Below are 24,336 nucleotides of genomic sequence, written 5' to 3' on the forward strand. Positions count from 1 at the left end.
AACCTTGATTTTTGACATTTCTTTTAACCCTACATACTCGAGAGCAACTTAGCACTTAAATTTTCCGGTCAATTATAAAAGTTTGATTCGTTTCCTATTGGTTTCATATTCAATTTTTAGCCTCATTAACATTGCGGTTTTCTGTGTTAATAATACTAATCCATATAGATAATAATTTGCATATATTTACACAAAATACTACAATATCAATAAACCCGTAATATAAAGGTTTTTCTCCTCCACCCTCACACTGCACTTCTCCTTTTTGAGTTGGTGATTTTGTTCAATAGGTCTCCACTCTCCACCTTATCATTACCTTTTGGTCCTCTCTCTCTCTCTCTCTCTCTCTCTCTCTCTCTCTCTTCTGTGCGTATACTGTATACTATATTAGCCCAATTCCAGCAAAACCAATCCATTCTCTCTAAAGCTAGCTTCCCCCAAACCTCTCACCATATCATGACAGATCCCTACCCTAATTACTTCAATAATGGTTGGTTTAGTATCAACCCTCACCACCACTTCTCTTCCACCTCCACACCTTCCTCTATTAATCCATATAATTATCACCCTCCTAATTATGGAGATTACTACAATTTCTGCTCATCAAACAACTTGATCAACAATATTAACAATACCCTTTTCACTAATCACCACCACCAATGTTCATCACCTCCCTCTCCTCCTCTACGAGAAGCCCTTCCCCTCCTCAGCCAAAGCCCTTCAAGAAGTCACCACCATGAAGACATGCAAGAATCAGCTGCTGATGATGATCATCAGAACTTCTTGATCTCTTCTAGGTCTGATGATATTGTTCATGAAGAAGAAGATGATGAAAATGTTACTGTGGCTTTACATTTAGGGCTTCCAAGCAGAACCCTATCTTCAGCTGATTTAATCTCCAGGCTTCCATCCCCAGAAATCTCATCAGATAAAGAAGCAGATGTTACAGTTGCTTCAGCTGGTTATGCATCAAACAGGCTCAACAAAGGACAGTACTGGATCCCTACTCCTGCTCAAATTTTAATTGGTCCAACCCAGTTCTCATGCCCTCTTTGCTTCAAGACCTTCAACAGATACAATAACATGCAGGTACAACAATCTCTCTCTCTCTCTCTCTCTCTTTCTCTCTCTCTCTCTCTCTCTCTCTCTCTTTCTCTCTCTCTCTCTCTCTCTCTCTCTCTATATATATATATATGTATATGTATATAATTAGCCTTCATATATAGCTGAATTGTATTTGGTTTGTTCTATGATTTCTCAAGCTAGAGGGAAAGACAAAAGTAGTTTGAAAATTTAAATAAAATAAAATAAATAAGAAAGTGTTTACTTTTTGTTTTCCTTCCTCCTCTATCTCTCCCATCACTTTCTGCATCTGATCATTTTTCTTTTGATTTTTTCTGAGAAAGAAAAAACCCATTCCTATCTATCTTTGATTTTTGTACACTTCTTTTTTAGATTGATTTTAGTCTTTAACTTTTATTATATGGGTCCTAGGGTTTTCCTTTTTTTCTCTACTTGCAACTTTAAATCATTTTACTTTGTTTTGTTTTATATGTCCAGTTTTGCACTTTGTATAAACCGCAATCTTTTTACATGGTTTGTGGGTTTCCGGGATTTAAAAGAAATAAGAATAAATTAATCTACCTGGTCCAAAAACTGAGTCTGAGAATATTATTATGATCAGCTATCTGCATCTGCAACCCCTTTATGTGATTGAACTACACAGCAGCAATTGTGCTTTTTGCACCTTGAGGTTTGTGTCTCACACATTGGCAGGTGTGTCAAACCGAAGATATCCCTAGTTCTTCCTGCTTTTAGACGATCTTCCTCAATGCCCGAGGAATAAACAACTTCTTAACATCAGAAAACGAAATCACCATATATATGTGAAAATCCAGTTCTCATACTACTAATAATTCTCTGTATTTTTTTGTTCAATTACTATTAAATTCTTTGTTTATGAATACACAAAGATTTGTGCTTTTTGAGTCTTTGACCTACCTATTTGAATCTCCATATGGCCTGTTGTTTTCTTCTGTCTTAGATCATATATATATATATATATATATATATATATATATATATATATATATATGCAATTATACATGCAAGCAAGCACATAACATAAGCTAGAATACTAGATCAATTTGGAAAAAAAATAAACCCAAAAATTAAAAATAAATTCAAACTCCAATTTCTATGACATTATATTTGCTTTATCTTTTCATTTTCAAACACCATGACCCATGTATGATGTATGTTTGTCTTATAAAAGCATAAATTATGATATTTAAAGAAGTCTTAAAAGAATCAACATTTTAAAGACACCCGAATCTTATGCAAAACAAATCCAACTTTTATGCAACCAAAGCTACTTCCTTCAAATTTTCTTCCTGGTCATGTGGAAGTGGCCTTTTTTAAGTTGTCCCTCAAGGCAAAAGTTGTATGATATGAATTAACTTTATACATAGATGTTAAAGTTCTCATCTAAGTGTGTGACAACCAATAATAATGAGAAATGCTCGATCTAATCTACCAGTATTATTTGTTCGAAGTGAATGAAATACCACGATTGCTTTGGAAAAAAATGGATTAGTTGGCTTCTTAAGTAATCTCTCAATCACTTTGAACCGTAATAGCAGTAGATTAGAAGTATTTTTCGACAGTACTATTGCTATAAAGCTGATTAAATTGTTTATGTAGATGCATATGTGGGGGCATGGATCTCAATACAGAAAAGGGCCAGAATCTCTAAGGGGAACACAACCAACAGCCATGCTTAGACTGCCTTGCTATTGCTGTGCCCCTGGCTGCAGAAACAACATTGAACATCCAAGGGCAAAGCCTCTCAAAGACTTCAGAACCCTACAAACCCACTACAAGAGAAAACATGGGATCAAACCCTTCATGTGTAGAAAATGTGGCAAGGCTTTTGCAGTGAGAGGTGATTGGAGAACTCATGAAAAAAATTGTGGGAAGCTTTGGTATTGCACTTGTGGGTCTGATTTCAAGCACAAGAGGTCCCTCAAAGATCATATCAAGGCATTTGGACAAGGCCATGCAGCTTATGGAATTGACTGTTTTGAAGAGGAAGATGATGCAGCTTCTGAAATTGAGGAAAATGACTCCTTCCATTAGTGAGTTTTTTTCTTTGGAAAACCTTGACAGTACAAGGGGGAGTTTGTGTGCTTGGTTCAAACGTTTTTTTTTTTTTTTTTGATGAATTACAAGTCGTGAAACTCTAAAAATTGCATCTGGAAGCTAAGCTATGTATTTTTTTCCTTTTCTTAGTACTATTTCTTTGAGTTTCTTCTTCCTTTTTTTAAGACTCCCTTAATTAGCAATGGTTCCTAAAACATCAATGATAAACCAAGTTCCTGTAATTTCACTCTCCCTTTTCATGCACAATTTCATTTTTATGTGCATATATATATATATATATATATATATATATATATATATATATATATATATATATATATATATGTATATATATATATGTATGTATGTATGTACGTATGTATGAATATCCCACCTTTATTTTATCTGAGAAAATGTATTTATAACTCTTTAGTGGATAGGACTAGCTAGGAGTTGGTAAAACCATTTGAGAAAAGAAAGTGCATAAAAGGTTTAGCAGGCTGAAGTCATAGATATGCAACTCAGAAGATTCCATATGTATTCCTCAAAGTTTCTCATGGTTGTACATTAGTCAATACACTGCATCGGTAGACAGTGAAACAACTATATGCTCTATTTATTGATTACCAAAAAAAAAAAAAAAATCTGTGAAATTTATTATTAACTGGGAAAAGTAATTAAAATGAGGATGAGAGAAAAAATTGCTCATTTGTGACCAAAGAATCATGGGTTTGAGTAATGGAAACAACTCCCTTGCAAAGCAAGGATAATGCTGTGTACGATAGACATTTCTCTTCCGACTCCTGCAAAGCGGGGAGCCTTGTTGGCTTGGGGTTGATGTAAGATCGCACATCGACCAACGGAGATGGGATGAGTGCCTTATATGTACATGCTTCCCTCCCTATAGCATGACGCTTTTTGGGAGCTCACTGGCTTCGGAGTTCATCGGAACTCCGAAGTTAAGCGAGTTCGCGCGAGAGCAATCCCAAGATGGGTGACCCATTGGGAAGTCCTCGTGTGAGTTCCCAGAAACAAAACTGTGAGGGCGTGGTCGGGACCCAAAGCGGATAATATCGTGCTATGACGGAGTCGAGCCTATGATGTGATGGAGCCCGGGTTGGGATGTGATAGTTGACCTAATTAAAAAGTAATCAAAATAAGCTAATAGATATGAATTAAAAAGTTAATCATACATAAGAAATTTTTGTGGGTGTAATACAAAATAGATTTAAACATTCTTTAGCTCACTAAACCATTAATACATGATGTAACCCTAAAAAACTATGGATACCTTAATACTAACCCTAAAATGATGAATTCCTAAAGTTCCAGCAATTGAAAGGAGGAGGGATTTGTTATATTTGTTTCTTATCTTACATTCAGATTCTTCTTATTAAAAAATATGTATGTGCAAAAAGTTGGAGAGACGTTACAAATATCAGTAACATTCAGAAGATCGAAAAGAAGTAAGTTTCTATGTATTCATAGGACGATAGATTATTCATGCATCGCGATCATAGTGTGTGCTTAACTCTATGTCCTCTAACTCCTCAATTGCTCCTTCTGTAAAAGTCTTAATTATTTCTTCCAAACTTAATAATTTGAACAGATATTTCTAACATAAAATGCAACCGTGGAGAGGAGCTGTATTAACTATTGACCTGCAAAGACATCACAGTGTAGACTGGAACTAAATTCAGATCAAATTATTAGGCTCATACGGGAGGGAAAGAGAGGAGCAAGAGAGACAGAGAAAGGTGGATGTGCTATTAATTACAAACAGTGTAGAACTAGCTAGCTTCTTATTTTTTGTAGCATTTTTTATCATAATTATATATACCACAGACTACAGAGGTTGGAAGGGATATAATGGATCTTGTTGGCAGCTTTATGAATTGAGAGAGAGAGAGAGAGAGAGATGTCTGCAGTCAAAGAGCTTGTAGAAAGAGGCCCCTGAAATGTCATTTCACGCTGCAAATATAATCAGAGCATGTACTGTTTGGTGGGTTCAGACTTCAGAGTGTGCCCCAATTTGGTGAGAAGAAATTTCTTGACACGTCCGTACAAATGAAAACACGATACAATATTATTTTAATATTTTCTGCGTTGTAACCAAATACGAATAACTTTTTTCACCTAATAATATATCATTCACACGCTAGATCACAAAATAACAAAACAATATATTCGGATCACAAAAATTGTTCTCTCAACTCAACTTCACATTTTTATTTTAGGATGTGATATTCACACATTTTATTTAACTTTTCACATATTTTTTTTATTTTAACTTTCAAATTGAATGAATTAAAAAAGATTAACGAATAAAAATGATCAAAAGATGTATAAGAAATAAAATGATCTTTTATTTTTTCCCATCCTCCACCTTCCAGCTGACCTATCTAGCCACCTCTACACCTGTCTTTCACTTTATGATGATGAGGTAAGTTTGCCAGTCTTTGACAGTTACTATGATTTCGTTGTACCTCTGCAGTGGATTTAACAGAACGTAAATACGGACACTAATTAATAGTAATTAGTTGTTTAATTGTCGATCTGTCTGTGTGATTCTTTTCTTGTTCTTTTTGTTATAAATCCAGTGTTCCGTCACGGCGTCACCCACTGACTCACAACACAAATCACCATTTTGCATGCATAAGTAAAACCCTGAGACATCATGTTCTTCTTTCCATACTCCTATGTCTTGTTTTATACAACTACTTCTTTTCATATTTACTATTGTTTTTCGTTTTCTTCGAAAAAACAATCCAACTCCTCAAAAGAAACAGAAACTTGCATACACTGTGTACTGCATGTTTTCTCTATCTCTCTTCTCACGTTGTTTAGAGAATTTAATAAGTATGATTTTGATCATTTTATATATATATATATATATATATCAAACTATAATTTGTATAAAGTTATTGTAAAACATCAAATTATGCTTATTTGTTTTTTCAATATTTGGTGTTAAAAATAAACTTAGTCCCCACCAAACTTTCATTAAAATACGTACAAAAAAGAATATAACTGTATATAAGGTAGATGCTAATCCCACAATGCACCTAACGTATGATTATGTTAGTTCTCTTTATACATTCATATAGTAACATATCCATAAACTTATTTTCTTGATTCTTTTTTCCCTTCTCCTTTTTCGATTAGAATTCACTCCATTCCAAATCTCCTCTCCTCCTCTGCCCTCCTCTCCCACTTTTCTCTTTTTCTTTCTCTCTCTATAAAAAAAGTCAATACAAAATATTAACATAACTTGATCGTGACCATTCAAATAAAAGAGGACTGAAGGGGAGGAAAATTTAGAAGAGAGAATCCTACTCTCTCATTTTTTGGCTCTAAAGCCCCACTATTTGGACTCAACTGCAGTTAAATCGCATGGTTGCTTAGAGCTTCTATAGTCAAATTCCAAAAAGGCCATTGTATAACCAATAGCTGCAACGAATAAAATATTCACAATTTGTAAAACGATGTTCCAGTCTCTTAAGAGTACACGGATAGAACTTGTCTCTAAAAATCAGTTTATAAGAAATACAGTGTTCAAAAACTCTTAAACCATCTAAGATATGTTATTTTTTTCGACGGGAGACAATTAGGTTAAGATATTCGAGTTTCACTAAAAAATGAGAGAGAAAAAATAGCGGCTCAAGTCAAAAGAATCAATTCCATTAGCATGCATGGCCAGCACAAAGGGGACAACTTTGTCTCCCTAATTAGCTCTGCTGTGGTTTTAGGTCTCAAAATACAAGCAACCAAAATTCTTGTCTCGGAAACAAGATAGGTTGATTGGCTAGGATTCAAGCTAATGAATTTAATTAGTAATTTACTTTACAAGATGCGAGGTTTATTTTGGGGATGGATAAACTACTAGATACAACTTTGTCTTGGACCCTTGGTATATGTATGTAGTTGATTGTGATTAGTGAATCGTGTAAGCAGGATTGAACTCAGTTTATGTGGTCAAGGATCCCCATGCATGAGGAAGATAAAGATGGGGGCGAAAACTAATCGTCTTTTTACATGTTTATCAGCCAAGTCTTTAAGGAAGAAAAAGGGTGATTGCTATCCACACACTTCTTTTTACCTTTCACATACCCGTCTCAATCTTCGGAAGTTAGATTGAATGAATTGAAAAAGATCATGGACATAAATTATAAGAGGTGTGTAACAAATGTGTAAAAATAGGTGTGTGGATAATATCACCCAAGAAAAATTGAAGAATCAACCTAGTTAAAGTAAAGAAATAGAAGTACTTTCACATACAAAGATTCTTCATAGATATTGCAAACTTAAGTTTTATTTGTTGCCAATATTATGTAAGATCATTCTTACAAAAATAATAAAACATGGGTCCATCTTTGAGTTTTATTATTTTTTTAATATTTAGTAAATGAATAGTTACTCTCTAAATTTAAAGAGTAACGATTCATTTTGCTATAATATACTCTTTCACAGCATTTTTTGGAGATCAATTTTTTAGTTTGACTCTTTGAAATAGAGTTTTATTGGTTGTTTTACAGCATTTTGGAAATGCTCTTAAACCGTTAATCCTTTTTTTTTGTTTTCATTCATATTGATCATCCTTACAAAACTTCGGTCAAATTGGCTAAACAAATTCATGTTTCACGATTGTTAATTTAGCCTATAGAAGCCAAAATTAGAAGAAAATATGACAAACTGCTACTAGATTAAAAGAAACTTTGTTGGTACAGACAGAACATATATGCATGGAAAGCACAAAAAAAAGAGTCGAAGTAATTAAAAAAAGCAGTGGCAGCAGCAGCAAAGTTGCTGCACCTGCACACTTGTTCGCTAGAATGTTTTTAACTTTTAATGCTTTTTTTGCTACCCACAAAACAGATGCATTGTGTAGGATTTGGTTTTAGCACCAGAACTTAGCAGGTGAATATTGGCTATAGCTATGGCAGCAGCACTATTTCTAGGGTAACTGAACAGAAACCTTACCATTCATGATTCATCAAGAATATCCAAAGGATTCACAAGCATTACTATTGCTTCTTTGTCATGATCATAAACATTATATTCCCACAGAAAGGGATCCTCCTAATTCATCAAGTCCGGAGATCCGTGCTATTAAAATTTAATCCAACGGTTACAAACAGGAATCTACTTTAAAAGTTATAATAATTTTAACCATTGGATCAAATTTCAATGGTCCGGATCCTCGAACTGAGTGGATTAGGAGGAAGGGATCCAAAGAGGTTCCCTTTCCATATTCCCACATGTTTTAGCCCAAAGTTTCTATGTAGACTATAGTCCATGTACATCAATCAACACATATGTTAAGAAAAGTAACACCATAAATACAATGTTTAAAGTTTAAAATGATATCATTAGTCATTCATGTGCAATTAAGTAACCATAAATTATTGACGTTTAAATGAGAGAGATGTCATCCAAATTGTGTGCATAAGAAATTCTCTCTTCTAACAAACGACAAATATGTTCATTTGTCTTTGAGACATTTTTAAGCATTGAGCTTTGGTTAGGTCTAAGATGTTCATTACCAATAAAGCTTTTTGTCAAAAACTTGATTTTGGTTCCTTCCCCACTCTCTCCTTTTACCCAAATAAAACACCTTTTAGTATTTTCTACTCTTTTGCTTTGAGTGGAGTTTCTCACTAATTTCCCCCCATTTTCTCTTCAACTTCAAAAATCAAATAAAAAAGCTTACTTTTTGCAATAGATCAGTTACAGATAGGACTAGACAGCTTTTAATCCCATGTTGTGCAGACGAACTGTGTATATATATATATATATTTTTTTTGGTTCCAAAAATTGCATTTCCAGGAAGATGCAATGATTTCCTCGATGGTAAGTGATGATGAGATTGAAGTCTCTTCATTTCAATTGAGTGCTCAACAAAATCCAAAACTATAATGGGTTTATGGAATCTCCTAAAAGTCCTTAGGTTGGTTACGATTTTTTATTTTTCTTGTACGAATTTGAAATTATTTGGTATTAGAAAAAGGGTTTTTATATTATACCTCATATTCTTATGAATATACCCTATTTTTTTTAATTCTTATTGAACAACCTCTTTTACCCCTATATAAATTTGAAAAATAAAAAAAACAAACCCAGCACCCACAAATGCACCATGTATTCTCTTCACGATAGCCAAATAGCATGCACCATCATTAACAAATTTCATTGATCTCAATAATTCAATTGTTACAAGAAGATGATCTCAATAATGCAGCACGTTCCATATGTTTTCATGCCCATAGCCATCAAGTAGACATCCTTGAGTATGACATTTGAAATTGCAGTTTCTATAAACTGCTAAAGGCCTCGCAAAACGACAGGAAGGGAAGGGGGAGGGGAAGATGAGGGAATGGAGTGCTTAGAATAGAAGTGGCGGAGGGTGAGCAAGATGTCAGTTAGGTGAAATGTTATTGTTGTTTTGAACAGGTGGGGTGGCTTAGCAGAAGTAAGGTTAAAATTGGAATTTAAAAGAATAATTTTAAGTGTAGGGTGTATTTATAAGATTGTGGGATGTCAATAAAACAACCCTTAGAAAAATTCAAAAATATATATTTTTGAATTTGAGGTTATTTTTGAATCTTTATGTTTGGAGTTCAAAGATTAGGTCGGATTGTTGAAGGGAAAGATATCTCGACCCTTAGTTAACGTGAGGTAAACCTATATAATGGGCTAATGAAGACTATAAAATTTAAAATGAGTAATTCGGATCACTTATTCCGTCAGCTTCAAATACAACAAATACAAAAATCTGAAGAGAATCTAGGCTCCACTTAATTTATGTTATTGGCCAGTCTATTCTAGAATTTTCGTAAAACTTGGAAGTGTTGTGCTTTGCAGTTTGCATGTCACAGCATGTTGCATACAAAAGCTATCAATTATGCTAACTTTCATTTGTTGTTTTTCTCTCTCTCCTTTCCTTTTTTCATGCCTTTTTTTAATTACATGTCTTTTCCTTTGTTTGCAACATGTTATGATCGATGCCAAGCCTAAAGCATCAAAATAATAAGGAGTAGAATTATCTCCCCTTCTAATCTCTCTTATCTTTTATCATTTCTTATTTAAACGGTTGCGATTACACCACGTTTACATCTTATTTTGAATTTTTTATATAGAAAATAAGATAAAAAGAATAGTGAGAGGAGAGGATGAAAGGGGATGGTAATAGGAGGGGAGAGATAATGCCTGATCAAATCCATGGCACAGGTCATGGAATCTGTTGTTGGAGTAAATGTATGTATCCCATCTTTAAGGGTCGGGATTATCTCCGGATCCTCAATTCTCTGCATTCTTCGATGGGTGTTGGCACGATTGCCGACCCACCATGCACAAAAAAGAAAGTTAATTAATTCCTAGTCGTTCGATTTTCGGTTGAACAAACAGATTTGGATCGGATTCAGAGAGGATCTTATTCCCATCCTTAAGGCATGCTTGGATGAGAATTTGATCCATAGTCTCTTTTAGGATTTTAGGAGAAAAACTTGTGTATAGACGGCCGCATGTGGCATTCATCTAACAAGGTGGGACAAAGAGATAGGTCACACAGACTTTTTCATGCATTTTTCAGTAAAAATCACGTGATGTGTGCTATACACATAATGTTGTATACAACAGGTGTCACGGCAATCTCTCCTATTAAAGGCCATGAGTATCATTATATTACCTTCCAAAGCACACCCAACCAATGCAACCTGTTAGACACTTGAAATTCTCGTGTAAATGAAAGAGTAGACTTTATTGAAGAAATCAAGTTCCATACACTATTTTACATCCTTTTAATGGACAAGTACATTTCTCTTATACCGAGTATGAACTCCTATCTTCGGGGACGGTCACAGTAAAACCTTCTTTGTGCCGAAACCATATGAGCTATCAACGCGCGGGTCTAAAAACAGTACAGGTATTCAGTGCCAGTTGCCCATCATGGGAGTACAGAGTTGAACAATGACAATACTATCGGGCAGGACCTGTAGAATGCAGCTACAAGCTCATCTCCTGAGGCAGGCTGATCTCAAGAAAATATAGGCTGCAAAACAGGCAAGGAGAAAGTTATCTGATATAAGCAAAACTTATAATATCACATCCTCAGGCTCTAAACTTCTTGTTCTAGATATTGAATCTGATTGAAATTAAACAGCGATGTACTTTGAAAAAAAATCCTTAAAGAGCTCCTCTTTCGATGAGGCCCAACACTATATATGCACTTCTAACAGCGACAGACTCAGATATTTTTCATTATATATTTATAACGCCAGTATTACCTTGCAGACATGAAGGCCATTCCCAAAAACACGGCCTTGACTGCTTGCTTCTGCCCCGCATAATCAAACGCCAAGGGCAGCATCTCATGCAGCGTTAGAAAAGCCATCACTCCACCAACTGTCACAACAAAAATAAATGGTAACTAAATTTTCATACAAAGTAATCTGCTTTAGATGAGAACCATTGATTTGCAAACCTGATCCCAGCAGGCCTTCAAGAATTTCAGGACTCAAGCTGCTCGGAAATAGATAGGCTGTAGCAAAAGTGACACCCATTAACAAGTTGCCTTCAAGAATTTCAGGACTCAAGCACCTATTTTACATCCACCCTACCCTTTAAGACTGGTAAAAGAAAGATATCTAAAGGTTGTTTTGACAGTTCGCATACCTACAATTACGACACCCAAAGGCTCAGCGAAACCAGAAAGCGTTGCTAATTTGAATGCCTGCCATTTGCTGGGACATGCAGAAAACCCACCATTCAATAATTTTATCACTACTTTGCACAAGAAAATGAACAAAGCGTAGAAGTCATGTCTAGAAATGGGCACCAAAAGAAGTTTTTTTATTATTCATAGAAATTGAGTAAAAACTTAATTTCGAACTTATTAAAGATAATAGTTATTTTTAAATGAGTGAAAATTTTCATTGTTTCCAAACATCACAAGTACTTCAAGTGCTGAACTAGACGATGGCTTCATAAATTCTCACCTCTGAGTTGCAAAGTACACAGGAAGTGCCACAGCAACGCCCTAGAATAGAAAAGGTTGTCACCATATAATACACAATGAAATAATAGTTCTACAGTCCAAACCCAAACTTTAAATCAATCCATGGCAGAGTGCAAGCAGTTAGGGTAACACAAAACGGTACAAGATATAGAGAATATACCTCTGGGATGTTGTGTAAGGCAATGGCCAAGGCCAAGTTGACACCAACACGAAGGCCCTACAATGAATTATGGAATAAGCAGGAATTGTATGCAACAATTAGCATCAGCTGTAATTATAGTCCGCAAACAGATATCTAAAGTATTCTTGCTGCATCCATAATCACCAATCCCATAGATGAAAAGACTATGCAATCAAAAGTAATATGCACTATGAAAAAAGATACGTAGAAAGCAGGATCAGTAAGCATCTAATCAAGTTCAACTTGTCTTAGATCACAAACAAGAGTAGATTTAGAAAAGAGTTCCAAACTAGACACCGCAACTTCAGAAGTTGTGCTTCAAGAAGAAAGCAACATATTTCCAAGACAACATGAATTTTTTTAGCAGCAGCTGAGTGTCCAGGAGCATATTCACTTGTTGGTAATAACGCTAAAAATGCATCACAAGGAAGAAAAGAAGAAAGTTTAACCAACTGGAAAACAATAGATCTGATTTAGCCATTTAGGTCACGAAGAATACCAAATGGTTGGTAATAAAAAAAATAATTTAAAGGTCATAGACACCTCGCATTCTGTTTTCAACAACATTTTTTTAAATAACTAAAATGAAAATAGCATTAATATTACACATCATGAATTAAAGAAACTCTGATCATTGATGAAGACACTTTTTTCAGACATAATTATTAAGTTTATGTTAAATCAAACACAGAACATAAAACTCGAAATAAAATAAGCATGACTTCATCTGTCTAATTCAAACTAGAATTAACTAAATACTCCAAGTCCAAGTACTATGAAAACTTAAGCTTGAGTTACCTTCATTGATCCAAGAAACACAGCCATTCCTTCCGGAAAATTGTGTAAACTTATGCCTGCAATTCAATTGACCGGATGTTCCATTTCATAAGGGATAAAGTATACAAATTACGCATATTACTGAAGTATTTGCTCAGACTTTATTACTCCGAAGGAAAAAAAATCTCTAGAAACTAGAAACTAAAAAGCATTGCTACAAGCCATGAAAGACTTTCAAAATATGCAAATGATGTAGAGTAGAACACCCTTAGGCCTTGGGTAGGGTGGCATGTGGGTGGAATGGCAGAGGGGTGGGTTTTATTCTTCTTGTATGCACGCAAAGACATGAAATAGGCTTTGCTAAGCACAGAATTGAGTACCACAAATTTAATTTATCATGCACACTTAGACTACAAACATATGAAAATTAACTAATATTTCCAATTCCACAAATAAGTAAAGATTAATTTCATTTTCTAATTCAAATAACTGTCTGGATGTGGAAGGTGATTTAAACATCTCAATAACGTAGTAATACCTATTGCTGTTACTATCCCACTGAATAAAACTTGACGTCGATGCTTTTTCAAAGTGTCCTTGCCTCCTTCATCTCCACTTTTCTGTTGTTAAGCATATTGTCTTACGGTCAAACACACTTTCAATATTCTGGGTGGATGTGTAATTCCCAGTCATATGTAAAAGTATCCACAACATGCTAAATTAGGAGAAGAGATAATCAATACCTTTGAAATAGGAGCAAGAGTTGGTTCTGGGATAAAATTGGCAATGATAGCAAAGAATATGACACCTCCAAAAAACTGCACCGCCAATAAATTTTAATCCAATTCTTAAGAGGAAACAGGGACAACACATGTCATAAAACTGATGTATTCAAACCCAAGTGAATCAGAATTTGAGGGCGGAACCAGGGGGTGGCTACCATGAGGTATAGCTAGCTGTTGTAGAAAATATACCTACATTTTACCTATATTTACTGGCTCCAGCCAAATAAATAAATAGTTGCCTACCCATTAGGAATTTCCTGGCTCCACTATTAAATCAGATGAACATTGAAGTACATAACTTACCCATAGGTTGGCTTTTAAAAAGCCAATTGAGTTTATAGCGTTGTGAGCCAAATCTAGGAATGATATGCTTAGCATCAGACCTGCGGCAAAACCCTGTAGACAGAACATCAGAGGTTTAGATGGATCTTGGTTCCCTAAGCACATCCTGACTATATCACATCAATTCAATAGGATCACAAAATGTCATCAATGTCAGATGCATATTTGCTAAGTTAAACGTAAAGAGTAACATTTATCGTAGAGTAAAATACATTGGCGACACGTACATATCGGCTGGAAGGGAGAAGAAGATGTAAGCAATTAAGTCAACACAATGATTCAATCTTCCGAAAGGAAGAAAATGACATTAGCAGACAGAAAAAACAAGTCGGCATTTGAGGAAATGAAATCGGAGCACCTGTAAAAGCCCGAGCTTCTTCAAATTAGGAGTTTCATTGACAATTACAAAAAGCGCACCTGTTCCACATTCCATGGTTCAGAATTAGGCTCCAGATCATAAACTGATCAACTAAGCATTGAGGTGAACATGATAAATTAAGGAATTCCATAAGAAACATGAGCGAAAATCCTTTTTTTGGCACCAGGATCAATACCAAAAACTTGCACACAAAACAATTGGAACAAATCCTCGCAATTCCATCATCATCAATTACAAGTTAACAGCCTTAGAACTCAATTTCACAATAACTTGATAGAGTCAATTTGCTCTAAAAACGTCAAATTGAACCTTTTTCGAAAACAAAGTCAATTGAGCTGCATTTCGATATCTTTGTCTATCCGATCAATTCTAGTATCATAAGTTAATACCATTAAACCTCAATTCCACGGCAACTTGATGGAGTCAATTCAACCGTAATCGAAATTATAAGAAGCTAATTTAACCAGCCCCAGCTCCAGCAAAGTAATCAATATTAATCATACTTCCATCAAAAGATTCTATTTAAAAAAAAAGTCAAACAAAGGAAACAAATTTGAATCCAAAACCCAAAAATAAGAAAAACCCAGAAGCAAATTTAGGAAACCATTCTAGATAAAATAAACAAGAACAACAAAATTCAATAAATGGGGTAATTCAAATGTGAAATTGCTGAAATGGGCAGCTGAAATTTCAGCAGAGCATGAACAACCACGGGTCTTTATGTACTGACCGAGTGAAGTACTGAGTCCACCCACGAGTGAGAGCGCGAGAGCCACCAACACCTGAGAATCCATGGAGAAACTTTTGACCCACCAGTCCAAAAAGCTCCAAGATTTTTGGGTTCAAAAGAGTTTGACGGAACTACGACTGAATTGAGAGTAAACGATGGAGCTGATATGGTTTATATAGAGAGAGGAGTGAGAGAGAGAGAGGAGAAGAGAAGAGAGGGAATTGAGTTTCTTTATCTATTTTTTTTAGTCTGAAGAGATTATATTCACACATCTCAAATTCCTACGTATTTTAAATTTTTTAATATTTTTTACACACCACTAATATTTGATAGAAAAATATTAAAAAATTAAAAGAGTCTGAAAGAAGTAATTTGAGGTGTGTAAATATAGGGGTGTGTTATCCATACACCCCAAATTATTTCTCAAACTCCTTGTTAATTTTTGTCCTTTGATATTCTTTAATTTATCCAATTCGACGGTCGAAAATTAAAAAAGTGTATGAGAAGTAAAAATGAGTGTGTAGATATCACACCCCTAAATATAATCTCCCTTAGTCACCTAACCTTGGCTTGTACATATCATCATCCAATCCGTACTTCAATAGAAGGGCTAATTCCTATATCTTAGGGGCGGCTAGTATTGCAAAGGGCTTTACGCGAAGAATCAATACCCTACATTAGAGAAGAAATTTTCATAACGATTGTAGTGAGTTTGAATTTTTTTTTTTTTTTTTTTAATACAGATGTGTGCAGTTAAATTAATTAAAATTGATGTGTTCTTTTATACAAAAATTCATAACTACAATCATCATTTCTCCCTCCTCATTCAATATTACCATCACTTATAATCCGCCACAACCATCACCATCCAACAATTTATATTATAAAAATATTACTAACAACGTAGATTTATTTTTCTACATTTTATATATTAATACTATACACATTTCAATGTGTTTTTTTTTAATGTATATAAAAAGCTAAAGACTAAGTGTAAAAATCACCTCCTAAAATCAAAACGTTTGTAATACATTATCAAATATGCCCTAAATTTTTGAGAAAAAAAAACCACAAAAAAAATTTCCAAATTCCCTTCCTATCCTTCCGAAGTCCCTTTGACCAAAAACAGAGAGCTTCTGTAGAGAGGCTGCTTCTTGTACCTCTCCAAACCCCTAGACGTTCCCCTTTCACTTTTCCACCCCATTTTTCCATCACTTTCACGAGAAAATTCCCCCACAAATCCAAATGGCCACTCGCATCGCCCTCCGCCTCAAATCCCACCTCCTCCGCACCACAACCCCGATCCACCACCACCCCGTATTCAAATCTCCACCTTCCATCTTCTCCCTCCTCTCCACCCCCCATCTCCACCCTCCATCAAATCCCCACCTCCCCTTCACTCTCCGCTTCCTCTCCACCGCCCGCCGCGGCCCGACCCGCCCCAAACCCGTCGACATCGGCGCCCGGGCTCGCCAGCTCCAAACCCGCCGCCTCTGGACCTACGCCCTGACCTTCAGCTGCATCGCCGGATTCATTGTCATCGTCCTCAACAGCTTCCAAGACCAGCTCGTCTTCTACGTCACTCCAACCGACGCTATCGAGAAATACTCCGCAAACCCTAGCAAGAGCAAGTTCCGGGTCGGCGGCCTCGTCCTTGAAGGTAGCGTCGTCCAGCCGTCTTCCTCGCCGGAGATGGAGTTCGTCGTCACCGATTTGATGACCGATATCTTGGTCCGGTACAAGGGATCATTGCCCGATTTGTTCCGGGAGGGCCACTCGGTGGTGGTGGAGGGATTTGTGAAGCCTTTCACGGAGGAGATTCGGAGGGAAATTTCGACGAAAAGCATATCGGGAAAGGCGAGGAGCGGCGAGTGCTACTTTGCCGCCACGGAGGTTTTGGCCAAGCATGACGAGAAGTACATGCCGGGTGAAGTTGCTGCGGCCATAGAGAAGAATAAGAAGAAGCTGGAGGAGGCAGGTGCCGGTGCCGGTGAAGGTGAAGCTGCTAAAGATGGTAAAGATGCTAAGAGCGAGTAGATTGATGGGTATGAGTTAAATTTTGTATCTTTTTCGATTATATTTCGATTTTGTTAGTATATATTAGGTGATTGGAGAAATGGGTTACACTTGGATAGTTGGATAATTGGATGATTGATCCAAAAGGATTAATCTTTAGGTGAGGGAATGGGCATTGGTGCTGAGGAAAAGAGATGAATTTTTGGAAATTTGAGGCGTTAGAGTTTCGAATTTTGTTGTTGTAGTGATATAATCTCTCTGTTGAATTCTATAATTCTTCATTTTGAATTAGTAAATCAATAATGCCATTAATTGGGAATGGCATAGCGAAATTGTAATTCTTGGCATAAGTTGTATGAATCTGATAACTTTGAGAATTTACATTCGAGATGTTTCATATTGTCGAGAACATAGAGATGGATCTGCTTTTATCTCCTTTATGTTCAGTGTGAATTGTGTGTTGTAATCTTTAGAGGCCACATGATAACCATTTCATTTTCAATTTTCAGTTTTTGTTTCACTTTTTTGAAAATTGAAATCTTGTTTGGTAACTGAAAGCTGAAAGTGAAATGGTTATTAAACGGTCCCTCAGCAACATGGATCACTTTCGTTATGAATTATCTGAACAGTTTGTTATCGTGGCGTACAGTTTGGTATTTTTTTAAGCATTTGTTGTGTTCAATCAGTTGAATTGTTTGAGTATCATCTGGATTACAGTTGAGCTACTTCTCAGAAATTGTGAGCGTGCATCTTTATAGAACCCGCATCATTATAGAACCCAACTTCCTACCCTTTATAATGTCTAAGGTTTAGCTTCCAGCACTCTGTACTATGGAGGCACTGTGCACCTCCCGCCAGTAAGAAGTCGAACTTAAGCCCAATGCGAACTTCAAACTCTAGAAATACTGAGCCAAGTTATCGGTTAGTTAGAAATCATTCATCAAGATATGGATGTTGGTTGTTTTTTCGACAACCAACCTCGAGGATTAGTTATATATTGCTGGATGACGAGTTAAGAGGATCAGCAAATTCCGAAATATTTGTACTGATTCTTGGTTGAGGTCAAACAACAAGGTAAAGGTTGTGCCGGAGATTCCAGTATACAGTATCTAAAAAATCCGAAATATTTGTGATCAACAAGAAGTTAGAATTGCTATTGGTGTAGACACTATGGGAAATTCAAGTAAGAATTCCCCTACACAACACCATTGCCATTGTTAGGTATATGAATACTCTAGGATGGTTGATTTTAACATTCTCAAGTGGACGCTGGCTGCAAGTTTGGTTCTTATTTGCCCGGAGGTATTGAACTCATGTGAGTAGGAATGTTAAATGTAATTCTTCTGAACAGTTCTCATCCCGGTTAGCTTCTAAAGTAGGCATTGCGTCTAAGTTAGCTTCTAAACTTCAAATACTTGATAGAATGTTGCCAGATCGGGGCCAAGAGATGGCCATGGCCGCTAGACTGCGGCCGCTGGCGCTAGAAATGCAGTATTGAAGGCCAAAAATAGCAGAATTCGACCACTACTGTATATATATTATGATGAAGCAATATAACATCCACAACAAATGGTGAAATCCATCTCCAAAAGAACACAAAAAAATACCACAATGGTTAAATAGCGGTCTCGGTCTTGAATCTCCCTAATGCCTCAACAGCGCAAAGAGAGAGAGGAGCACCGAAGAGTAAACAAGAGCGCCGGAAATTGTCACTGGAACTCCGGCTCCAGCATCCAATGCCGGTGATGGTGCCAGTGCGCCATCCTGAGCCCTAACTGAGACAAGCACAATGGCGATTACCATCAAGAACACAGCTTTGCAGATGCTAACTTGCGCCATTTCTAGAGAGGAAGAACAGATAATGGATTGAGTGAACCGTGAGAGAGAGAGAGAGAGAGAGAGAGAGAGAGAGAGAGAGAGAGAGAGAGAGAGAGACAGAAGGAGGGAGAGATTGTGTTTCTGTTGAGTTGAAAACCTGGAGGGACATGTATTTATAGACCCTTTTAATTTTAATTTTTGTAAATAAACTTAAAAATCTTCAATTTTTGTTTAATGAGGTGACATGTCAGCCTTTTGCTTCTTTTCTATGGTCCCCATAACGGCTCTATTGGTCGGTGGTTGTCCTTGTTGAATAGGGTGGCGATATCTAGACCGTTGAGTAAAGAAAGTTTAAAAATGATGCTTTACCAAAGAAAAGAAAAGAAAGAAGGAAATATGTCGACTTGCTTTCACTTCAAAGATTTCTTGATGGGAAATTTTATTTAAATCCTATATTATTTTACTCTACAGTCAACTTTGTATTTCCATTCAACCACCACGGGATGGCAGGTTGAGGATGAATTTTAAGTTTGTATTTCAGACGTATGTCTTGAGTTTGATTTTTGGCGTTGGTGAATTTCATGATGGGTACTCAGGGAAAGGATAAAGTGCCTCAATGAGTCTTCCTGGTTCCCGAAATGATGAACTGCTACAACGAATCCACCAAGTGGTCCCCTTAAGAAAAAAAAAAAAAAAAAAAAAAAACTTAGTATTTGCATTCATTTTTTTTCGGGAGTAAATTGTCACCACCTTTTTCACACAATTGTTTACACACGCTAGTCTTACAAAAGAGTCTTAACGTTTTTTTTATAAAAATGTTCTACGGCTAGCGTGGTTGAATACTCTTATCCAAGTTTTTCTTCAAAAATTACTTATAGTTATATAAGACTATACAAACATTTCAAGAAAATTAATAAGATAATCCAACATTAACTTATACGGATTTGATGCTTATTAGGTGTCAATTTGATCAAATAAGGTTGATGATCTAAAAGTGCCACGAGTTCGATAATTTGATGATAAATGATTTACATTAGGCCGATCCAATTTGAATGTGATCCTTTTATAGGTTTATTGGTGACGGAATTAAGTTTTTACACTTGCCACATCGGATAGCTACATAATTGTAGCACAAGAATGTGATCTCTTTAGCATTTTCAACATGTAATTATGCATGCTATTACCCTCACATACAGCAACACAACACTAAGTGAAATCGGCTCTATGAATCCTAGGACACCATTGGATCAGTTTTGCACCATGTTTTCTGTTAGCTCCAAGTACTCCATATCTTTTCTTTAAGGTTAATTTCCAAGTCTTTTTAGGTCTTCATCTACCCATTTTGCGTTGACCCTCCATCTTATAGTTGCATCTTCTAACCAGAGCATCTGTGAATCTTCAATTCATGTGTTCAAACCACCTTACCTGATTTTCTCTCGTACTACCATCACATACAATGATACAAAAATGGGTATGAATATTGTTAGTAAATCCTCCTCTAATCTTGACATTTATTACTTAATTTGTTAGTTTGTTATACCCATGCATGTAGGCGTTGTTCATGCAAAAACCATACACGTATGTACTAACCCTTCCAAACCTCACACAAAATCCAACAGATTTCATCCCAAAAATAACAAAACCCTCCTCCGTAGAAAGCTATATATATCTCCGTCTGCCCTCCTATCTTCCTCAGGACAGCTACCGACTTCTACAAGCCTCCTAACATTCCAATTGCAAGGCTTGTTTTCGATCCATCGACCGACCACACGCCACCCGCAAAATGACCATGAAGAAGATTGCCTTGGTTGTCCTCGTGGTTGCTGTCTGCATGTCCGCAGCTATGGCTGCTGCACCTCTAAAGGCTGCAGCCGCCACCCCAGCTGCCACCCCCTCCGCAGCTCCCATCTCCGATGCTTCTGTTCCAGCACCTAATGGAAGCAACATGAACGCCGTTGGATCTCTGGTCGGAGCTTCAGTCTTGTACTTCTTGGCCCTTTACTTGCACTAAATTATTGATGATAGTGAAAAAAAAAAAAAAAAAAAATGAGAGAAATACTTCATCTTTGAATTAGGGTGTGCACGTGTAATATATTCCCCAGTAAATGAAACTACAGTATTTATTCAAATTTATTCTTCATGATTTACCAATTAATTTGTTTCGTCATCTATTTCTTTTTCTCTATACTTTATTTCCAACAGTACAAGAAATATGAAGTGTTTTTTTTTTTTTTTTTTCACGAGAGAGACCCTCTTTTTTCCTTCAAGCTTCATAGCCCTAGGTCGATCGGCAACTTATTGTCCCTCAAGTTTGTCCATTTGAAAAGCCTTCCTTCCTCGACTGCTCCAATTTTGTAGTGTGATGTTCGACAATCAACTCTTCTTGGAATACTCATGCCTTTTCGGGGTTTATTGGCTTTATTTCTTGCCTAGCTGCTATTTGAGTTTCCCTTATGCTGATCTCCAAATATCTTTAGAAGAATCGTAGACTTTTTCCTTCCGTGGACCGTAGACCATTATTTCCTCGAATTGGATATCATTTTTTCTCATCACGTCTGAATCTTGATCCTTATCATTTTAGTTTTTTCCACGCGTGAGATTTCTCCGGACCACCAAAACGGAACAGGATACTATCCGGTGAGGATTTGGTCAACTAGTTGCGTTTATCGTATCCATTTATCAGTCATTCTGCAGCTAAAAATCATTTAAAATTTTTTATTTAAAATTGAACACAAATAGTTCCTAACAAAAGTTAACCGCACAATATACGACAAATAGTTAAAATTAATTGATACCTAAGATCTTCACAAAGAGGATCCTCATCCCACCAAAACATTTCTATTTTGTGGACCACAAACCTTGATTTCTTTGAATGGGATTTGGACCATGGATCAAATCTCGAAGTCTTGGGCTTGGATTGGTTTATTGGACCAATCGCGTGGTTCAACTATTTTCTCAAAAAAATGTTGGACCACGTTATAAAATATTATAGGCCGCTTGGTCCTGCTGTTTTGGAAGTTAAAATTACATATATAATCACGCACACCGATGAACAAGTAAACAACGTCATACTATTGGTGAAACCCTAAATTAACCACGGGACATGGCTTCATAATGAACAAGTAAACCTACTCTTTGTATGGAGAAATTTTTCATTATGATCAGAATACGGATGGTACATCACGTGTTTTTATATAAGTGGTGGGAAATTTTAATTTTTAAGTTATTAACTTTTTAACACGCATATCCCACTATTTGTATAATGACACGTGATGTACTACTTCGTATTCAAGTCACATCGAAAAATCTCTCATCCATTTGAGGCATGACTAGAAGAATCACGAGCCAGTTTTCGGTAGGCAAACAATGAAGAGAAACGTGAAGATATTTCGGTAGAGATGTAACATAATATGTCTATTGTTTCAACCGTAACGCAACCAAATATTCGGACTTCTTTACGTCCCTTATTGAAAGTACAAAGTAAAGTCACGTGAAAATTTTGGCAGAGCTTTATATCTATAGTTTCTTCACAAGCAACGGAATAGTTGAACTTATTTCAGTAGTTCCTAATTGAAAATACAAGGTATATGTGGTCATTGATTGTTGAAATATTGCAATATTTTTCTTAAATAAGGATTAGTTGGTGGTTTTGGCACGGCAATATATCCATCTGCAGACTGTGAAGACTCACAGAGACATTTAACCTCTTTCTAACTATTATTGTGTGATTCACAAGTACTCAAAATCGAACCCCAAGGTGCCACGTAGACTACGGACCTATAATTCATTCCCAAACACTGGGTTACCCGTAATGGTTGAAATATTTCAATGTTGAAGTGAAGTATTGTTGCTGGCAATTCAAAATTTCAGTTGTCTCCTACTAGAAAACGGTGTTACGTAGAGAGGGTGCGGGTGAGAGTAGTGGGTATGTCTATTGAGTGTCCTAATACAATTCCTAAACAAAAAAGTAAATGTGCATTTGTTTTCAATATGTAGGTTGTGTTTAACAAATTATGAGAAATCAATAAGGGTGTTATTATTGGAACTTTAAAAAAATTATTATGCATTTTTTAAAACTTTTTATATTTAGAAAGAAAAAATTTACTCATGAGAAGTGCAAAATCATCTTTTTGAGTGTCAATGGCTTGTTTGGAAGTGCTTTTAAAATAGCTGAAAACGTTTTTTGTGAAAATATTTTTTAAATCAATCTTTAGTAAAATGGAAGGGAATCACATAAATGGTGCATCTGGCAGGAAACACATTAAATGTTTTTTGGAACTCAAGAACATTTTTCTGAAAACGTTTTCAGTCATTTCAAAAATACTTCTAAACGAGCTCAATAGCATTCCTATCAATAAAACCAGCCTTAGTTTAATTTGTTAGCTTTTATTAGATACAAACCATATTGGGATAGCAGGGTGAACGCTCTATATGCCATCTATACAAGTCGCTTGCTTATGTTAGTTTGTTATACCATTCTAGACGCCGTAGTTCATGCAAACCATACACGTACATAAGAACCCATCCCCACCTCAAACAAAAACCCAACAGATTTATCCCAAAAATAACCAAATGCTCCTCCATAGTTAGAACTCCAAAGCTATATATAACCCCCAAGTCCCTCCCTAATTTCCTCAGTACAGCTACAAACTACTACGAGATCGATCAATACATACCTCTCTAAATTCTTAACATTCCAATTACAAGGCGTGTTTTCGATCCCTCGACCGACCGCACGCCGCCCACAAAATGGCCATGAAGAACATTGCCTTGGTTGTCCTCGTAGTTGCTGTCTGCATCAGCGCAGCAATGGCCGCTGCACCTGTAAAGGGCACCGCAGCCACCACCGCTGCAGCCACCCCTGCCGCAGCCACCACCGCTGCAGCCACCCCCTCTGCAGCCACCACCGCTGCCACCCCCACCGCTGCAGCTGGCCCTGAAGCTTCTACCCCAGCACCTAACGGAAGCAACATGAACGCAGTTGGATCTCTGGTTGGAGCAACACTCTTGTCCTTCTTGGCCATTTACTTGCACTAAATTATTAATCAAGTGATAAAAAAAAAATGAGAGAAGTACTTGATCATCTTTAATTAGGGCGTGTGCGTGTACTATATTCCCCAATAAATGAAGCTATAACGCTACTTACGCATATTA

The 24,336-nt window shown here is 36.4% G+C and overlaps 4 protein-coding genes across 4 annotated transcripts; 3 read left to right on the plus strand and 1 right to left on the minus strand.

Moving 5' to 3' along the window:
• The first annotated feature begins 375 nt into the window (after positions 1 to 375).
• Positions 376 to 3,356, plus strand: LOC137743850 (zinc finger protein WIP2-like). The gene is made up of 2 exons (XM_068483783.1): positions 376 to 1,089; positions 2,704 to 3,356. The coding sequence occupies exons 1-2, from the start codon at positions 457 to 459 to the stop codon at positions 3,136 to 3,138; spliced, it is 1,068 nt and encodes a 355-aa protein (XP_068339884.1). The 5' UTR covers positions 376 to 456; the 3' UTR covers positions 3,139 to 3,356.
• Positions 3,357 to 10,878: 7,522 nt separating this feature from the next.
• On the minus strand, positions 10,879 to 15,556 carry LOC137742144 (zinc transporter ZTP29). The gene is made up of 12 exons (XM_068481910.1): positions 15,349 to 15,556; positions 14,598 to 14,656; positions 14,201 to 14,293; positions 13,856 to 13,930; positions 13,651 to 13,732; positions 13,134 to 13,189; positions 12,315 to 12,371; positions 12,135 to 12,175; positions 11,812 to 11,879; positions 11,621 to 11,677; positions 11,424 to 11,541; positions 10,879 to 11,188 (listed from the first exon to the last, which is right to left on the minus strand). The coding sequence occupies exons 1-12, from the start codon at positions 15,410 to 15,412 to the stop codon at positions 11,143 to 11,145; spliced, it is 816 nt and encodes a 271-aa protein (XP_068338011.1). The 5' UTR covers positions 15,413 to 15,556; the 3' UTR covers positions 10,879 to 11,142.
• Positions 15,557 to 16,492: 936 nt separating this feature from the next.
• LOC137743581 (cytochrome c-type biogenesis protein CcmE homolog, mitochondrial-like) lies at positions 16,493 to 17,696 on the plus strand. Its single transcript, XM_068483503.1, has one exon. The coding sequence runs from the start codon at positions 16,594 to 16,596 to the stop codon at positions 17,383 to 17,385; it is 792 nt and encodes a 263-aa protein (XP_068339604.1). The 5' UTR covers positions 16,493 to 16,593; the 3' UTR covers positions 17,386 to 17,696.
• A 6,135-nt stretch (positions 17,697 to 23,831) lies between these two features.
• Positions 23,832 to 24,336, plus strand: LOC137741297 (major pollen allergen Lol p 5b-like). Its single transcript, XM_068481019.1, has one exon. The coding sequence runs from the start codon at positions 23,932 to 23,934 to the stop codon at positions 24,217 to 24,219; it is 288 nt and encodes a 95-aa protein (XP_068337120.1). The 5' UTR covers positions 23,832 to 23,931; the 3' UTR covers positions 24,220 to 24,336.

Source organism: Pyrus communis, chromosome 8 (assembly GCF_963583255.1).
Source record: "Pyrus communis chromosome 8, drPyrComm1.1, whole genome shotgun sequence".
In the NCBI taxonomy this organism is placed as follows: Eukaryota; Viridiplantae; Streptophyta; class Magnoliopsida; order Rosales; family Rosaceae; genus Pyrus; species Pyrus communis.

What these genes read in the sequence shown, in the direction of transcription:
- LOC137743850 (XM_068483783.1), top strand. Translation starts at nt 457, where the DNA reads ATGACAGATCCCTACCCTAATTACTTCAATAATGGTTGGTTTAGTATC. An exon ending in ACAGATACAATAACATGCAG is followed by an intron (nt 1,090 to 2,703) that starts GTACAACAATCT and finishes TTGTTTATGTAG; the next exon opens with ATGCATATGTGGGGGCATGG.
- LOC137742144 (XM_068481910.1), bottom strand. Translation starts at nt 15,412, where the DNA reads ATGGATTCTCAGGTGTTGGTGGCTCTCGCGCTCTCACTCGTGGGTGGA. An exon ending in TTTTAAAAGCCAACCTATGG is followed by an intron (nt 13,931 to 14,200) that starts GTAAGTTATGTA and finishes TTGGCGGTGCAG; the next exon opens with TTTTTTGGAGGTGTCATATT. An exon ending in ATGGCCTTCATGTCTGCAAG is followed by an intron (nt 11,189 to 11,423) that starts GTAATACTGGCG and finishes CCTGTTTTGCAG; the next exon opens with CCTATATTTTCTTGAGATCA.
- LOC137743581 (XM_068483503.1), top strand. Translation starts at nt 16,594, where the DNA reads ATGGCCACTCGCATCGCCCTCCGCCTCAAATCCCACCTCCTCCGCACC.
- LOC137741297 (XM_068481019.1), top strand. Translation starts at nt 23,932, where the DNA reads ATGGCCATGAAGAACATTGCCTTGGTTGTCCTCGTAGTTGCTGTCTGC.